Below are 19,447 nucleotides of genomic sequence, written 5' to 3'. Positions count from 1 at the left end.
ACCATTTGATAATGTTTATACATGGCACATGCACACACAGACTGCCCTGGTTAAAACTTTATGCAAAAATTTCCCAGGAAATTAACTTCAGGATACAAGAAGACCCTACAGCATCTCTGCTTTATGCTCAGAGTACCTGGCATTTCTTGATGAAGTAACCAAATCAAGCAATTACTTCTAACAAAAAGTATTTCTCAAATATGTTCAAAACTATTAACAGAATGCTGATCTCAGAATTTAACCTTGATTTGTCCTCCAAGTCCTCCAATAAACATTAGGGTTGACTTGTTAACATCCAATATGCTGGCTGTCCCCAGAGAGGTTCCAGATTTAGGTGAAGGCTTCTGATCGGAGTTCATTTCCTCTATGCTGAGTGTACCTGTTTTTCCAAACCTGCCAAACAACAAATACTAATAAATAGTCATAGAAATCACCAGGCCTAATCAATACATACATACAATTGTCTTCTCCTTCTAAGGACACAAAAAAGCTCATCACTGAAAAACTCAGTGGATGCTTTGTGTACAACACGTATGGCTTTCTCATTTTAATTACCTGGTGGCATGTATTCTGTGCCATTTGTTGTTGTCGATTTGAAAATCAGGGTATTCCACTCTTGTTGGTCCAGAGCCCAAATCCCAAAGAAGAGCTACCTTACCACGTCGCATCTCCACTGCCAGGAAGTCCGTCTGAAAAACAGAAGGGCCTATTCTAATTCATGCTATCAAATGCGTATTTTCACCAGTAACATGGAGAAAGTCTTTCCAGATTCATGTCGCTATATCCCATATTACACGAGTTGATGTTTAGCAAAATCAGGCTTTTCACTCACTTCTAGTGAAGTTATATGCAAGTAGCTGAATGTCTTCTTTATATAGTAGCTGAATGTCTTCTTTATATAAATATATATATATACATGCATATACATGCACACATACACTTATTAGTCTGTGAAAAAGTACTATCCCATGATAGTGTGCCACAAGGAACTAACAGCTGTGCACTTTTTGGGATTGCAGAGAGAATGAGGTGGAGAGCAATGTGGCCATCACATTCTCTTCTAAGTGGGTGGATGCTCCATGCTCATGAGAGCCAGCTTCAAGAAGTTTAGCTGTGTTAAAGCAGATCATTTGATGCATTCCAGCACGCTATATGTAAGTATCACAGGGGGTGTTGCACTCCATGTGGTTAATGCACATCACAGGAAAAGGAAGGGGGAGTTTCAGCACAGGGCCAAGAGGCAGCGGCTAAGGAACCTGGTGCTTCCCTTGTCTACCTTTGAAAATCTCTGGAATCATCTAAGGCACAAAAATATTTCCACCCCTAGTGAATACATCTGTCTGCAAGGGGCCTCACTTGATTACTTAGTTTGAAATCAAGTAAGAAATGTTGGAACCCTAGATGCTGAGAATTTCAAACTGTCTGTGCTGAGAGGCACAGACTCGCAAGAGAACACTGTATTTGACCTGAGGCTGTGGAGAAAGCTTCCAAAATTGATTAACACCTCTAAGATTACGAGTGTGTAGTTAGTTAGAAGTGTATAATATCACAGAGTAGAAAACTTAGAGTTTGGTGTTCTAGAATATAGAAATAAATATGAAACAAGATGGAGGTTTTACGGCAGAGACAAGTTGTTCTTCATTACCTTCCTCCTCCTTCTTCATGGGTTTGGGTGATACTTTGCAATTGAACAGAATAGTGCACATTGAGGGCTTCAAGGGATCAGTTATTAGGTTAAAAGGAAAAATAATCTAAGTATCATTTCTTAATTAGATAGTTCAGCCTTAAAAGACCTTATAACAAGAGAAAGTTAACCATTTTGTGCCTTATTAATGAAAGACTACAAAACTCACAGTTGTGAGGCTGTAGCACTGATAAGAAACAATAAACACCTGAGTATGAATGCGAACTGTAGTCTCAAGTGCCTTCAATCCTGACCCAAACAAAGGTAAAAAATCACGCAGAGAACCCACAAAGAAAAAGCATATTTAAAACTTTTAAAAGTAATTTAAAACTTTTGACTACCATCACCTTCAGTAAATGCACACCAGAAACTTACCTTTCCATTGCTACCCAAGTAGAAAAGGAGGTTATCTGGTTCAGCAGTTTTCACATTGAGTGTTAAGGTGTTGTAATTTGTAGATGAAATTTGGGGTTGATAGGCACGAATGCAATCTCTGTCTGCTGATACTGCAACTTTAATCTGGGGGGACAAGAAGAAAATGGAGTCTAAACAAGTCTCAGCATACACAGCACTCATTTGTGGAGTATGTACTTAGCTTCTGACCAACAAATGCAAACCTTTTGCTGAGATCCTTCCATGCAATCTAAGTATTGATACCTGGGTTAGATTCCTGCAATCTTCTAGGTATCACTTAATAAAAAGATTCACAATAGAAAAGTATAAAATCTGTCTTACACTCACTCAATTGGGAGGTTTGAATCAGTAAACAAACTATTCAAATACCTCAGAAAATAACAATAAGTCTTGGGTCAGAAGATGATGTAGCTGCAAAAAGCCACGTCATAATATCAGAAAATAAAGATGCAGAAATTCTAAATGTTTTAAAATAAAGGAAACCATTTCTAGTCTATATGGAGATTATTTTTTTTTGTTAAAATAATTAAGAAGGAGACTGTCTGCAACAATTCTGGTTATTTCAAATTTGTAACAGTTTACACAATATTAAAAAAATACATTCGTGAATCTATGGAAAGTTCAACTTTTTAAAGATTAAATAAATATTATTCCTATTGTCATATCCCTAAGACCACTGTTTAGTAAAGTGATGAAAAATTGATCCAAGCTAAATGCAACCAAACTTCCAGCAGCTTGGTAGTATATTGACAGAAAATCCATCTTAGCAAGAAAAAACACGTAATTCCTTTAACTTCATGGAATATACCTGTAACTGCTAAATGCATCTAGTACACGTGTGTGTATGCATGAATCTGGACACAGATATATAAAGCTTCTCTTGGTAGCAAAAAGTTACAAACCAACAAAAAAGACCAAACAAAAATACAATCTAACATTGGGATTGTAAAAATACAATCCCAACCCCGCCCCCCCCCCAAAACCCCCCCAAACACCAAACAGAACAAACTCTCCTGAAATTGGAAAATGGGATTTTGCTAACACTTCTTTTCACCTTGCAGGACCTTTTATGGCTTATGACACCTCAGAAAATACCATTCTCTTTTTTTTTTGCAGTGGATTCATTAAGCTTCAGTAGACTGTGACAGAGAAGCAATAACCATATAATTAAGAAGCTTTGCAGAAAGACCTGAGTGCCTTCTTTAAAAAAAAATAAATAAATCTCCCTAAACCTTAGAATAACATATTCACAAGTATGTCAAAGGCATACCAAAAATTACTCATTGCAAAGTCATTTTCATATTTCTCTCACAGTCTAATGAGATCCACAGTACAGTTGATTCACATTTTCTGTCTTTAAGGTAGAAGCAGATATTTAAGAACAAGTACAGTATTTTAAAGTACTCTGGATGGTCAGCTTCTTCTTGCAAAGAACATATGGACGTGACAGGCCATAGATGGCAAGTTTATTCATAGAATCAACACTCTTGACAACAAGTTTGTAATGGTACTTGATGTTATATGGGGCACCCCACACAAATCTCTAAATAACCTCAAAAATTAACATCTCGTACTAAAGAGAATAGCAGTACCATCCAACTTGTCTCTTATCAACATCTCTCATGACTGCTTTCTGGCATACTATGTTTCATTATTTTTATAGGAAACAGGAGGAAATAGCAGATAAATTACTAGCTGGCTGTTCTGACAAACTCACAAATGCAATAAGAACCTTGATGCTAAAACCTTAAAATGTTGCCAGAGTGATTTTAGCATCAGTCAGTGCTCTTTGGACTTCACTCAGACTCCGCAGCAACAACCAGGTACCTTGAAAGTAAATTTTAGGCTCCTTATCTCAAACAACCTCCCTGCTAAAGGTGAAAATTCATTTAAGTTTGGGATGATAGAACTTACAGATGCTGCCTGCTTGCGGGCCTGGCTGATAAGTTCTTTAATTTCAGACAGGTTTCTGTTCAGGTTCTCCTCTAGCATTTTCAAAGGTTTGAGTCTATCCAATAAAAGACTTGCTTGTGCTTCAACTTCTTTCACTTGTTTTTCAGCTGTGTGTGCTGTGGAAACATAAAAGAATTGTTGAAACAGGGTGAAATCGCTAAAATACTTAGCCAAGGTAGCCAGCTTGTGATCATTTTGGTTTCAGCAACTTTTAACATTTGTAAGGGATATACATCCCATATGAATTCTCAAGAGGACTTTTTTTAAAAGTTAGCATATTTTTACTGAATTAGGAATAAACTGTCAGTCCATCAGACTCTTATTTAATGCCTGTTAAAATTGAATATTAATACTGCTTCTGTCACTGTCTAGCAGTGACATTGCCAGAGAGCAGACTTACCAGCTTTTGATGAATCAATTATGAGTTCACTTGTTTTCCTCAAAGTGTCATTAACTTGGGACAATGTAGAAGATGTATTCATTAGCTTTTGACTGAACTCCCCAAAGTGACTTAAATCCACCACAGCACTGGTGTTTGCAGACACAGCCAGCTCTTTCACTTCAAGCATGCGTTTCCTGGCATCTGAAACACAGTTCCAAGGTCAAAAAACATTCAAAACTTTCATACATTCTTGTGACTAACAAATGCCTGGCTTTGTAACAGCAGCTACAAATATAGTCAAAATACTAGGAATGCTGTAAATTACATTCCTGTCATAGTAAGAATTGTATTTTTATTTCTTTAGGGAACTTGATTCTGCCTATCTCATTGGGAAGTTTGTATGAATGCATCAGGCTCACAGTGTTTAAGTTCCCTAAATGAGTGTTGGAACCCAGAGAAACTTAGTCTGAGACTGAGGTTTTGACTCCATGCAAAGCCAGTGAAGCAGAAGCTCTATTACACAGTCTGGTTTTGACTACAATCACCTGTACACTGAGAGCACCACCCCCAGTCTCAGCCTGCCCCTTACACCCTCTGCCCACAAGAGTGGGAAGAGGCTGCAGCTGGCAAAAAAGGCCTGAGTTAGACCTCCAAGGATCCTCCTTCACCACTCTCTACACAGAGAGCAATGCCACCATCAATCTCTGACCAGGGGAAAAAAAAAAGAGACAACTTCAAGAAGTGTAACAACAAGGCTGAAATCAAACAATGTTAAGCTGTGAGTAAAGGAGAACACTCCTGCGATTTTAATGATTTCATTTTCAATGTGTAGCTTTGTGGCAGATAGCATCCTGCAGTTCATATCCAGTGTAACATCATCACTATTATTACCCTTCAGCATGAATTAGGTCTCTAAATTGCAAAATGGGTATTTTGAGGCTTTGGACTTAGCATTCTAATCCAGATTCAGAGTAGAATCAAACAACACTAGCAAGAGGTCTTGATCAGTGTTTTTCTAACTTAAAACACATTATTAAGATTGGCAAAGTATTTTGTACCCTCTTATTCACAACTTTAAAATAATTTTCTCTATTAGTTTCCATGAACTTTAGTCTTGCCTTTATTCAAAATAATGATGGAAAAAAGAGGAATGCTTTCATTTTAGAAAAGCACAGAAAATAGATTTTAATCAATTAAATGAAGTCTGCATTTACAACAAGAAAATTTACATTTACATGCAGGCAGTAAAATTCATAGATTAATATAAACTGTTTTGAAACAAGCCAGAAAAGAAAGTGAAATCTCAGAGTTCCATATGTAAATTTCTCTGCATGTGGGATTAAATACTCTATAACTTCACTCTCCTTACATATCAGTGCAATTATATTTCTATCAGAGCCCCTCCTGATTCACAGCAATGTGAAATATGAATCAGACTACAGACCTTATACTATAACCCAATTATGTTTAATGGGTTTACTGAAAAGAATGTAAAATATTTAGGAGGCTAAATGAAGTCTCCAGTATAGTTTATTACTAGTTTTCTGCAATCAGATAATGAACAGAGTTTTATTACAATTGTACTAGAGAGTTCTGTAATAAGGAGAATGTCAGTAAAAATTTCACTTACTGTTATGCAATGCTCTGAATGTCAACAGAGAATCATTAAGTTGGTTGCCAATTTTATTAGTACTTTCCTGAATCTTTTCTACCTTTTTGTTCAACCCATTCAATCCAAATAGAAGTCCTGTTGAAAGAAATAGCATGAACATAAACAAATCCAACCCACATAAAACCAAAGTATTCATTTATTTCATCAATGGAGCTTTTTTTTTTTTTTTCCCCCAACAGAAAGAGCGTTTTACAAACAGGAATGCAGTATAAATAGATAAGCTGCTCTGGGCACTGCTCTGTTCAAAGCTACCCTTTTTGGCCAATTCCAGGAGACTTAATGGCTACAAACAGAGCAAGGAAATGGCTATAAATTAAAATTATTCCATGATTGTGAACTCTAATATTTTCTACAGTGTTCTTCATGTTTTATGTTATCTAACAGGAGCCAAAGAAGTGGCTTTTTTCTGTATATATTTGTGATCTGTTTGCAGAATCCTCTCATTATAAATTAAAATATGCAGAATAGAAGGAACAAAAAAAGGTAATCCTGTCCATCTGAATTACATATTATTTATATATATTTGTAAACCACCTGTATTGCAAGACAACATTATTTTACAATTACAGTTTATCTCTGTGAAACATTCCCTTTCTGTCCAATTTTGTCCAAAATTTAACTTAGGGTTTCCTTCTGCTCCTACACAAAGCCGTTGTTAAAAATGCTTTTGAATTTTCACGGTATAGACTTCAATGCCTTACTAGTATCAAGGTTCAATGCCTTGCCTTGGAATAATAGAAAAACCAAAAGTATTTTTGAGTTTATGGAGACAAAGAACTTCAGCTTTTCTCTGTATTTTAGCTGTCCAGCAGGAACAAATAAAAAGGATCAGGATTTAATTAAAATTAAAATTAATTTTTTTGGAAAAACAGCCACTGCAAGACCTGCTTATATGTAAATGGTGTATAGTGAAGGCCAAATTTTAAATGTTTACAGAGAAAAATTTTATTCTTACCCAAAAAATGAAAATACTATGAGAATCCACAAAACATAATCTTAATTGTATAATGATAATATGTACATAGTCATATATATATATATATATATATATATATATACACCTTAGCTTACACTCATTTAAAAAAATAATAAACTACATATAAAAAAGCAGCACAAAACAGAAAATGGGGAAAAGAAATAGAGGCACAAATAAGAATTCTACAGAACTGACCATCACTTTTTTTCTTCAGATTTTTAGCTTCATTCTGAAATTTGGAGCTAAGCAGTAGAGTTTCTTTTCCCAGAAGACTGAAAGACTCCTCTGGCTAAAAAACACAGACATTAAGTTGCCACATATGAAAAACAGAAATTCAACTGAAAACATTTAAGTATTTGCAGACCCCTACATAAAGTTATTGAACATTCTTGTTATTTATGAGATATTCTATTCATTACCTTATTAAGCATCCATTAAAAATAATACAAGTTGTTATCCTTTATTCAAGAATGAGACATTGAGTGTCTTTTTATTCAATAATAAAAAAAAAATGACTATGAAAGAAAACCTAAAAAAATTTAGTTTCAATTCTGCTAGTGATTTGATACTGTCTCTTGGAAATTCTAATTCCAGATCTAATTCAAAATTTCCAGCACTGAGCAATTTAAAGTGAGATATTTCAAAATCACATTCTTAGAGGCATTCTTTTAGCTTTCTCCAACTGAACAAACCTGGAAAAACACCTTGAAGGATTCATGCTGTAGACAACTTTAATAAGACAGAGTGCTATACAAAAACATACAAGCTCACAAAACAATGTCCACTTTTTTGATCACTGTCATGTAAATGCATTCTCACACATTTGCTTGTGCAGCTATAATGTGCATGACAAAGACATGTGAGGGGGAAATAAAATTATGGGAAACTCTTAATATCAGACTGGGAGCTCGTCTGGTCTCTCTAACCTACTGTTTCAATAATAATCTGATAATCTGTGAAGGCAGAGGGATGGTAGATGAGACACAAACATACATTTGTTATGAAATGTCCCCTACTAAGCAAAGTAGCTGTGGTTGGGAATATCCAGATAGAAGTTGAAAATGAATAGGTCAAATAAGGAGATCATTGAATAATTCCAAAGGTGGAAGGGAGCACTAGAGGTTTGGGAATTTAAGCTCTACAGGAATACATGTCAGATGCCTGATACAAACCCTCATAGAATCAAGTCCAGTCCAGCTAAACATGCATTAGACATTAAAAAGCAAACAAAACAAAGGGAAAATGGTACTGTGGCAGAGAGAAAAGCAAGGTAAACAGAACTTGAGATGTGGTGTCATTACTGCCTTGAAGTAGGGATTCAGGATACAGTACCTACTAGCTGGTAGGACAGACTGCCATCAAGGACATGCCTCCATCAAAAAGACTCAAGATTTCAGCAAGTGCAGAAACAATTAGAACAAATATTCCTAAATGAGAAAGGGGCAGGCATAAATTAAAGTACTAATTTTGATACTTACTAAATCCAAGGGGCCACTCACAACTCTAGATGCATCATCTGCCAAACTTTCTGTTCTTTCAATCACACTTTGAACGCTGGAGTGAGTGTAGATAGCAGCAGTTGTGTTCAGAGTCACATTTCTTACTCTGGAAAGGTCACTGAAAAGACAATTAACAAGCAATCCTGTTTTCAATCAAGCAGTGAGTTCCATGTCTTCAATTACAACATGCACATCTTTCCAGAATACATGATGCATTCTGAAAAAAATGAGCACACCTTGCCCAGTGTTGCATAAGGGGCTTTCAATTCATTATTCTGAACTGTTAAAAGGTTAAAAGGTTTTCAATTACAGGGCTTTTTTTCTATTTTGTTAGTTGCTGTTCCATCCATCTCTATTTTTTTCTCCTGTTTTGTTCCCCTTTGCTTATGTTAATTTTTTCAATTTATAAAGACCCTTAAAACAAACAAATCGTATTGCCTAAACAGAACAGAAATAAGCCCCTATCTGAAACTCAAAAGCTAAGTACAGATACAGGATCTAGGATGAAATTGTAAGCATCTGAAATCTAATCTATATTAAATTTTGCTTTATTGAATTTATCTAGCTGTGGTGAGGTCAAGAATTGCTTAATGTTACTCCAAGCAAAATTTTCTGTTTTGAAAACATGGGCAGGGAATTAGTTTAGTGAGTTACGTCTAGTGTTTACATGACACTAATGTAAACCTCATAATTTTGTAATCCTTGAGTTGATCACCTCTCTAGTGCATCTGCAAGTCTTTGGAACTGGGTGGCATGTTCCTCAGCTCTGTATACCAAGTCAAGCACTCCTCTCACAGACATCTGCATCACCAGCTCATCCACGTGATGTCGCAGTTTGGTGCTCCACAGGACCAACCCATTCTGGTGCACTTCCACATTCTGCAAAAAAATATTTCTCTTTTATTTTTGTTTCACTAGTACTAGCAAAATAAACTTGAGAGTCTCTAAGAGGATGTTAAAACTTAAGGACTTACAAATGTAGAGTTCTTTACATCTTGGGCAACAGCAGCAGCATCATTCAGTAGGACCTTCCCTTCTTTAATGAGCATGGTCGAGATTTCTTCACCTTCCTTTATTTTTAGCTTTTTGTCCTATAGCATAAATCAAGTGGTTTATAGTAGGCTGATAAGCCAGCTATACTGATGAGTTCACATAACATAATATTGTTGTTTTCAAACACGGGTGTGGTTTCATTTAAATTTTTAAGATATCATATATATTAAAACATTTAAATATGTTTAAAAATGTAAAATATCAGATTTTAAACACAATCACATATTTGGTATTTCTTATGCAGCAACACTGACTCTCCAGTCTTACATTTAACTCTGCCAGGTTGCTGGAGATGAGAGGAAACAAGCGACGGATCTCATTGATGTTAGTGAGTGCCTCGTTCACCAGGTCCTGGGCATCCTGCAGTCTGCTGCTCTGCTTTGATAAGAATTGGCTGGCATTCCTTTTTAGTTCAGCAAGTTCCTGCTGGGGTTTGAAATACTCTTTCTGAACCTGGGTCAACAACTTTTCTGCAGCTCTGAAAAAGGAGAGGAATCAGAACTTAAAGAACCAGCAAAGAAGGAACTTAGGCATGGATTTCTTAAGAAGAAAAATGATGTAATGTGAAATCAAATTATATGCATCTTCTTACTAAAGTCTGCCATTTTTTCTAGAATAGCATACATGGTGGTTTAGTTATTCTTCTTACCACACAAAATGATGACTGTCTGGGGAGAGGATAGTAATACAGTTCATAAACTTTGCATGTAATGACTAGAGAGAAAAGGGGTGAGTATGAATCACATTTGTTTGGACTTAATTTGGGACATACCCGCCCACATCAAAATATCTGTGAAACGTTCCTCTGGGAGTACTCTATATCCTAATTGTAGTGATTCATATTTTGAATGTAGGATCAAAACATCATTTACAAGGATTGGCACTAGAAAGAAACAAGTGACCAGAACTGAAAGACATACATGCAAGAGTCCAGAAAAGTTTAAATATCAAATAAAAATAAAGAATCTTATTAAAATGAACTGATATGAACAATCTCTGCACTTATATTTTTAATCAGCAACAGAAATTATCAGGCAAATATTAAATTCTCCCAAATCTGTCAGCTGTTCTTGCTTCAGCTATTTTATTTGGGAATATTTGCTTCTCATTTGAACACTTTCCAGAACTAAAGGAACAGAAATTATAATTATCCTGAAAGTCTATTCCTTTGTTTCTCTTCATTTCAGCACATATGCTGAACATTGCAACTCCTGAAATGATATTTTTACATAAATGTTTGTCCTTGTTAATCTGAGTGCATATAACATAGATCTTTAGCCAAAGAGAAATAAACCTAGTTTATTTCACAGTTATATACAGCAAAATGCATTCCAGCTTTCTTGCTGAACAACAGATGTGCATTTGCATGTATTTCCTAAAACTAAAAATTCAGAGTCCCTTCAATCAGAACCCACAGCCTTTAAAAAGTTACAAGATCTGAAGTATTTTACAAGTCAATAATGGCTTCTGTTTCAGCATAGAGTAAAAAGGTTATATTCCAAATTGTCTGTCAATGAAAGGCCTTTGCCTTTCAGGGCAAATGTGTGGAGACCTCAGTTATAAATGTTGCCCAAAGTATGTTATCACAAACTCAGTTCACTGTGAAGCAACATTACTCCCCTAAAATACAGACTAACAAGCTGCTTATTTAAATAATTTTTGAATTTACAGCTGCATTTCTTAAGAAATTCTGCAGAGCAAACAACCTTATAGAACTTATTAGCTCTCTTCTTCAATCTGTCAAAGGGACCTTATCAGAGTGCTTTCAGAAATTTCAACAGAGAGTATAATTGAAAAAGTTAATTTGCAAACACCTTCTGTAACAGCTCAAAAGCTGTTGATGTTGAAAGTCAGAACATTTTGTTACTATGGAACAACACACCTGGAGACATATTTGAAGTTACTAATAAGAATAAATGGTACATTTCTGGTCCATTTTCATGTCTGTGTAGTTTCTATATAGTTCTATATTCAGCAGAAGAGTCTGCTGAACAAAATGAGACATGCTACCAAGACAAACACCCTATCCTGCTTAATCCAAAGCACTTTATAAAAAAAAGTCAAATTTTCAGAAATATTCTACTCTGATCTATCCTTGTCCCTGAAGCCAGTGTTTACATTCCCACAGGTTTTGGTGTGATATAGCATTAGTTAGTATTTCTGAAAGTGGAACAAAAAAATTTGCTGACTTTTGGAACAGTAATTTTTTTGTCTTGCCAAGTCTGGTAATAAGCACTAATAGTGACTATAAAAGCAGTTTCAAAATAGCCTTCAAATGGGGACAAATCACAACAACAGAATACAGTCCTAAGCAATGGCTCAGAATGCTTTCAAAAATGCCTTGGTTTTATTTGCAGATCTTTGTATCACATATTCCAGTGACAATCAATTGTCATGTCCTTCAGCAGGTCTGGCATGCAATTGACAGACAGTTTTCAGCCAAAACCAACACACAGATGTGTATTAGGGTCAGATCTGAAAGAATCTGAAATCATCCAGTGACAATCAATTGTCATGTCCTTCAGCAGGTCTGGCATGTCCTGGGCTTGCAATTGACTGAGACAGTTTTCAGCCAAAACACAGATGTGTATTAAGGTCAGATCTGAAAGAATCTGAAATCGCTGAGTCTTTTGAATTATTGCAAGGGAATTTTGTATCACATCCAAGTTAACAGACTTTACTGTTGATTTTTTCAAAACACTTTATTATTGATTTGTATCATGTGGGATGACCAAGTATCACCAAATTGTGTAACTTCAAAGCAAAGTTCACACAGCTCCACCTGGGCTAACTATCACACTGCCACTTATTATGGCAAAATGTTTCTTCAGATATCTCTTCAAAACAGCAGTATTGCATGGCAGACACATATGTGAAATCAAGTTTTTTGGTAGAACAGGCTTACTTTAGGACTGTGGTAGCATTATGGTGCTGCTGAACGAAATCCTTCTTGCGCAATGCATCCAAAAGGGCAGAAATATCATCCTGCAGGCTCTGAGATGCAGCATTTGACAGTGGCAGATCCAGGCCCAGTGTTTCATTTAGTGACAAAGCAACTTCAGCAAGCACTGAGTAGGAGAATAAACAATTCAGTCATACCATTAAAAAAAAAAAAAAAGAACATATTTGAATCCCCTGTGCAAACAGTAGCATTTTTCATTTAAGAGTTGCAAATGATATACTCTTACTAAATTTTGTAAAGAAAGGGGAATATCTTAAAAACAGGATACCTTTGATGGTTGTATGCACTGTGTCAATAAAGCCAGTCAGTTCTTGACTTTTATTCCTGGTTTTCTGAGTCATTGTGTCAAGTTGCTGAGCTTTTTTCAAAAATCGGGTTGTCTAGAATAAAATCAGAGATTATATTTGACATTTCTCCTAAAACAATGATTAATTCCTGACCCTTGTCTATGGTTTTTATGCTTATTTTCTTAATATTGAGAATATTTTAGTTTAAGGAAACAATGCTTTGTGGTAAGGTAAATCTAACTGCTTTACATATCTGATGCTTCCATCCTTGCAGATGCCTTAATTGTGTTTAAAGTTCCAGACTCTCAGATCAGAGTTATCAATTATTTCCATAATCAGTAAGCTCATAATTAGCAAAGCTATTTCTTTAACTAAGTAAATATTATATAATTTTTTTAGGTATAACTAATGTTTGTTAAGAAAATCACTGTTCTGGATACATCAATATTAATGCAATACAATAACAACACTCAGTGGAAGCCCCGGGTTAGATTCTCTATACATGGCCAGAAAATTATAAGAACATTTGTTCAGTAAATGAGATCTAACGGCTGAAGTACTATGGTATATGGCCTACCTACAATTATTTTCCTGTTAAGACTGGATAAAGAATACAGATATTGTCTATTTTTCCTGTGAGTCTTTAACAGATTTTTTTCTCCTGAGGTCATTTTAAACACAATACTACAGGTATCAAGGACTTTTTGGTGAACATTCAGCTATGACATAACTTTTAACTACCTTCCCATATGAAAACCAATGAGAAGAAAGTAACTCACTCTCTCCAGTTTTAGGACATTAAATGAACACAGTGCTAAAAAACTTTTAACTTTAATAGAAATCATGTAAATCTCCTGGACAATATCATAAACCACTGTCATTTGCAGAAGATTTCCACAAAGCAATTAACTCCCCTTTTCAGGAAGACTACAGCGTGGACTGAATTCTTTCACTGAACTCTATAGATTTTAAGTAATTTCTGAACAAATCTCTAGCATTCTGCAATTATGCCATGAAATCTCAATTTCTCCAGATAGGCTAAGAATAAAGAAGTCAGCACCTACCTCTTCATGCAAGTAATCAATTCCTCCTGATAAATTCAGAAGATTTTCTTTTGTTGTATCTAAAGAGTAAGTTGGGTCTTCTCTAGGAACTATAGACCTCTATAAGAAATGAGAAGTGACAGCTCATTGTAATTTGAAGACTTTGTTGCAGGTCCAGAAAAGTTGGGAAGAAAATAAATATGCACGCTATTTAGATTTTTTATATGTTTGAAAGGACTGATTTTCAAAGCACACAAGATGATGTAAATTAATTACATACATACAGTTCATGCAACACCATGTACCATTTCTTTAAATAAGCAAGAATCCAGCCACATTATATTTTTAATTGAGTAAAAAGGAAGGAAGCAGCAGTTCTGCATTCCTGATTCTCAATTTCACAACAGTCTGAGCTACCAAATAAACTACTTTGAGGAGTTCCAAGGCCCTTCAAATTAAATATTTCATCCAGAACCATAGTTGCTATCATTTCAGCAAATGGTCCTGTAAGAACAGCTGCACTAGGATGCATCTGTGACGATGACCCTGGAGATCAGCAGTCCTGTAGGTCCCTTTGTCAATGGGAAAGAATAATAGGCTGTATTTGCCTTCAAGGTCACCTCAAACATGCTTCATACAGCAATATCATTGTGATTGTACCCAAGTCTACTATATTTGATACAGTCAAGGCCTGCAACAGGATACCACTTCTCTAAAGAAACTTAGGGCATCTCTTACAGGGAAAGCAAGTCTAGGAAAGGTTATTTTTAGATTTCAGATGTTTCAGAGCCAATCATCATAAATACCATAATAATATATATATATACACACACACACACATATATGTACATGCACATATATATACATATGTATATATACACACACATAAAAAGTAAAATCCAAATTTTTTAAGAAGTAATAGACAGTAGTATCCAATAGCCTTGTGTCAAATGGAAATTTCAAATTTCACTTTTCCTCATCATGAAAAACAAGTGAAAGAGAAAGCTAAAGCTCTTAAGCCTTAAAAGCCCAGCAGGTTTCTTTAAAAGCCTAGTTCAAAAAAGCAGGACGGGACAGCAACCAAGTTTAGGTAAAATCAGGAGGCTTTAACTAGAAAAACAGAACTACTGAAGTCTTTCAATGGACTGGAGGTGCAGAAGCAACGAGGAGTGGACTTGATAGTGTTATAACGTCGTCATTAATGAAGAACCCACAGAAAGGTAGAGAAAAGATGAAGTACTCAAGTTCCTGAGCTACCAGCATGAGGCAGAGGTAACACGGTGAGGGGACAGCCCTTCTGGGAGGATCTGTAAATCACAGAAATAACCTTGGGGATCTTCTGGCCTCCAGCCAGAGTTTCTTTGGTACAAGGCAAAAGGCAAGGTAATCTTTAAAAATCCATAAAAAGGGAAATACCTGCTTCCAAACAGAGAAAAATTAAAAGACTATCAACTTACCCCCACAAGTAAGCTGTTTAAAAAACACTGTGGCCCAACATAAATGAAATTACATGAGTCACAAGAAGTTTTATATCACTTTAAGCACCCTACTTCCAAGAAAGTTACATCTGGCTTTGATTTAAATTTAATATTGAAAAAATGTATATACTAAAACTTAAAAAGTAAGAAGAAAGTAGAAGCTTACTTAAGTAGTTAAGGTGAACTTACTATAAACTTATTGTAGTTAAGAAAGTTAAACTTAAGAAGTAAGTAGAAATTTAAACTGCCCTTATTTTTACATAAGATTTGACTTTTCCTTGCAATAACGTGCTCAATAAAAACTACATATGAATAATGTTTCCAGGTACAAGATGATGGTGTTCCTATGCAAACACAAACTAATTATAGAAAGCAAGTGAATTGTATCCTTGAAGTATTACAATAGTTCAGTACACTTAAGCCTTAGGACATAAAGGAAGGGAAGCATAACTGAAGCTTTCAAACTAAAACGTTAGCAACTAAAATGAAAGGGTAAGAGTACCTCTGCTGAAGCATAAACATGTAATTTAATCAAGTTTGCCATCAATTATTGTAACTATTAACGTTTTGAAGTACACTGATCGGAACTCATGCTACCTTATATCTTGAATAGAAGAAATAATTCAACATTTTCTTTTGCTGAATTTGGCAGCACAAAAAGACTCACATTATTTTGATTTTCTTGTGATATGGTGAAATACAAAGAAAATAGCTTTGTTTCTGACTCAGAGCTTGTCTGCTTGACTGTTGCTGAGAAGACTCTTACCAATAAATGTGCTTATTTTTAGTAGCCATGAAGCAGGGAGGATTCTGTTTATCTGTGGTTTTGTGCAGAGGCCACATGAACCTATTCCTCAGCAACAACAAATTACCTTCTACAATCACAAAAAGTGGTATTTCATGCTTTGTTTAAGCAAAGGGGAGGGAGGAGCTGAAGGGAAGTTAGCCCCAAGCAGTCTGGAAGTGTCCAACACTGAAACATTCCACCTGACTTTAATGTCCTGAGATGAAGGATAGAGTAAAGCACTTGGACTGCCACACAGCCAAAAAGAAAGCAAACTGCTGCACCCCAAGCTCCTTTGCTAACGGAAAAGCAGCATACCAGTCCAGGGAAGGACCCAGGGAACTCTAGGGAAACACCCTCTAAATCTGTGCCATGGCAGCTCTTTAGCAAAGGGACCAAAAAGGGAGAAGACCTGGTCTGCTCTTTCTATTTCACCACTGAAAGTTAATCCCTTTGCTGGCCAGACTTAAGAATGCCCATAATCTACACAAAGCACATGTCAGCACATTCAGAAAATCTGATTGGTGATTGAAAAATTTATTAATCCATTTATTTAAATGCCAGTGCAATAGATGAAAAGAAACTTATAGAGGCAGGAAAATAACTTAAGGTATATTTCCATAGCAAACTTAATGGTCTTAATCTGTATCACTTAACACATTTTCCAGCTATGAACTTCAGAAGGCCTTCTGTCAAATTACTAGCACCTGTGGGTGGCTGCAAATTTTGCTTTAAAAGTGTGACTGAATATTTCTGCTCTTTATGTGTTCATTTACCTTCAGATGCTGTGTTGCATTCTCCAACTCTGACAATATCCCATAAGGCACACGGTCAATACCAGTGAGGTTCACTGAAAGCATGGCCTCATCGAGATTATCCAAACTGCTTAGTAAAACTCCTGTGCAGTTGTCATCACAAGCTAAATAAACAATTTTAAGGAAGTGGTATTAGTATTAAGATGAAGACAAAAAATACTGCACTTTTGATTTAGACAGTACGTGCCTTCATCTTTTGAGTTAAGAGTGATGAAGTATAATAACTCTGAATGGACAGATTTGTAGTCTTGCCTTTCCCTTCTTGCCCAAGAGTGAACTTATTCCAAACACATTCTTAGGTTAGCACACATTAGAGCCCTATTGGTCCTGCTAAGTACTGAGCTGCTTGCTGTATTATAAGCTTATTGAGCCTATTTAGCTATTTTGCAATAAATCCATGTTGAAGCCACTCAGTCAAACAGGTATGGCAGACAGGAAATTCTAGCCTACAGTCCTGTAATTCCATTTATTTCTCAGATTTTTTAATTTATTTATACAAAATAAAACCAGAGTTCCAAATCCCAATTCATTATAGAAGCAGATTGCTTCACTAGATGTGCCTTTCTGCTACTTACACTCTCATAAAGAATTACAAGAGTAATTATTGGGGGAATACAACTTATTGTTGGTGGAGAATGCCTATAAACCTTGGCATAATTCCAAAAGTATTATTACAGCAACCTCACATCCAAAGGGTCAATAACATAGGAATTCAAGATTTTGCAATAAATGAGATATTATAGAGTCAGCAAAAGTCTTAAAATTCTCTTTCTTTAAACTTGTTTGTAACAATAAATAAACCAGTTTAAGGATTAACTGCTTGGCTGATGTTATGATCCCTACTTTATTTTCTTGTGTGTTCACAGAATGGTTGAGTTTGGATGAGACCTCCAGAGAATACCTTCTCCAAACCTCTCTGTTTTACAGAAATAATAAGTCGTTAGGGTTTCTTTCCTTCACAGAAAGGACAGGGCCTGGCATCATAAACCCATCCAGGGAATAACCATGTGCACATAAATACCACTGGAGCAGACCTCAGCCCCTTGTAAAGTAAACAATTTGAAAGTAAACAATTTGAAAAGCACCTACAGACACACTCGTCTTCCAGCAGAAGATGCCTCGGCTCACACTCCTCACAGAGCTGTCCCGTCACCCCTGGCTTGCAGGGACACTGCCCGGTGGCACCATCGCAATTCCCGTGAACGGAACCGCCTGGATTACACTGGCACGGACGGCAGCTGCCACCAGGGAGCCGAGGGGCACCGTAGTAGCCAGGGGAGCACCTACAGGGAGGGATGGCACGCTGAACATCACAGGGTATTCATCCTGACATCAGATGTTACATTTAGTAACAGCTTGGGTTTGTTATTAATAGCTCAACAGTAACTAGCAAATCACCCCAAGTCCTTGAGCGCTCATTTATACGCTTATTTAGGAACACTGAATAATCTGAGTGCACGTATGGCTCATATTAACCAAACTGCTCTGGGGAGTTGGGAATAAATTGGAACATCAATTGTAACTCACCTTTCACAGTACTGTCCTTCATATCCTGGGAGACAGGCATCACAGTGGTAATCATGAACACCTTTCAGGACACAAGTGGGACTAAAACTAGGGGAAGGATAAACAAATACCTGCTATCATATAAACAAAAGACCATACAAAGCCACAGGTTAAATACTGGAAGCAACAGCACTTTCTGCTTAATCTCATAGCATTTCTCTTGAATTTGTACTTTAAATTAATTAAGTTTGTTTTCCCAGTGCAGCTCCATTACTGCAGAACATGCTAGAACACATTATGGCCTTCCTCTGAAAAATGGTAAGACAATGTAAGCATGATATGGCTAATGCATGTAACTGAGACTTGCATGAAGACACCAGAATCGCTAGACTCAGATTCTCATTCTGACTCCGTTATACAAAAGCAAACAACAAATATGCTTCTTAAGCTTCCAAAAAAACCCCAACCTGTACAGAATTTTGTTTTTCAAAATACAAAGTTAACTGTTCCTCTACCAAACAAGCAGATGTGAAAATTTCAGACAAAAGAGTATTTGTTCTTCCCCTTGAACTGATCTCAGGAAAAGTTCCTGCATTGAGTGGGGATGGCCTGAATCTTTGTAAATACAAAAGTACTGTTCTCCAAATGAAGAAAGAGACTCACATTTGATGCTAAACAAATGTCACAGCAACTTAGTCAACTATCTATAAAACAGTCTATGTATCTGTTACAGTCTTAGAGAAAAAAAATCTTTTTTTCTAACCTTTTTATTTTAAAATTTCATAGAGTTACTAGTACAGCTCAGAATGCAAGCTCCCTTTACTAAATAAAAATAGGCAGCATTCAAATGTCTAAAAATTAAGGACACGTAACAGTAACCAGCCTCTACTGTCATAGTGTAGGAGCAGCAGAAGGAGTAGGAGATCAGACAAACAACAC

General features: G+C 36.1%; 1 protein-coding gene across 1 annotated transcript in view; it reads right to left on the bottom strand.

The window, feature by feature from the left end:
• LAMA1 (laminin subunit alpha 1) overlaps positions 1–19,447 on the bottom strand; it is a 97,103-nt gene that overhangs the window by 15,746 nt on the left and 61,910 nt on the right. Inside the window, exons 31-47 of the mRNA XM_041399219.1 lie at positions 18,530–18,616; positions 18,092–18,285; positions 16,964–17,106; positions 13,947–14,045; positions 12,864–12,975; positions 12,539–12,701; positions 9,901–10,111; positions 9,555–9,671; positions 9,296–9,459; positions 8,556–8,698; positions 7,277–7,366; positions 6,064–6,180; positions 4,452–4,634; positions 4,013–4,167; positions 2,060–2,203; positions 556–689; positions 243–393 (exon numbers count right to left, since the gene is read on the bottom strand). Of these exons, the coding sequence (XP_041255153.1) occupies positions 243–393; positions 556–689; positions 2,060–2,203; positions 4,013–4,167; positions 4,452–4,634; positions 6,064–6,180; positions 7,277–7,366; positions 8,556–8,698; positions 9,296–9,459; positions 9,555–9,671; positions 9,901–10,111; positions 12,539–12,701; positions 12,864–12,975; positions 13,947–14,045; positions 16,964–17,106; positions 18,092–18,285; positions 18,530–18,616 (2,407 nt within the window). The remainder of the gene's footprint in view (positions 1–242; positions 394–555; positions 690–2,059; positions 2,204–4,012; positions 4,168–4,451; positions 4,635–6,063; positions 6,181–7,276; positions 7,367–8,555; positions 8,699–9,295; positions 9,460–9,554; positions 9,672–9,900; positions 10,112–12,538; positions 12,702–12,863; positions 12,976–13,946; positions 14,046–16,963; positions 17,107–18,091; positions 18,286–18,529; positions 18,617–19,447) is intronic.

This window comes from Onychostruthus taczanowskii, unplaced genomic scaffold, assembly GCF_017590055.1.
Source record: "Onychostruthus taczanowskii isolate IOZ18803 unplaced genomic scaffold, ASM1759005v1 scaffold16, whole genome shotgun sequence".
Classification (NCBI taxonomy): domain Eukaryota; kingdom Metazoa; phylum Chordata; class Aves; order Passeriformes; family Passeridae; genus Onychostruthus; species Onychostruthus taczanowskii.
The sequence above is the reverse complement of the archived record's forward strand: the minus strand, read 5'-3'. Positions and strand labels throughout refer to the sequence as shown.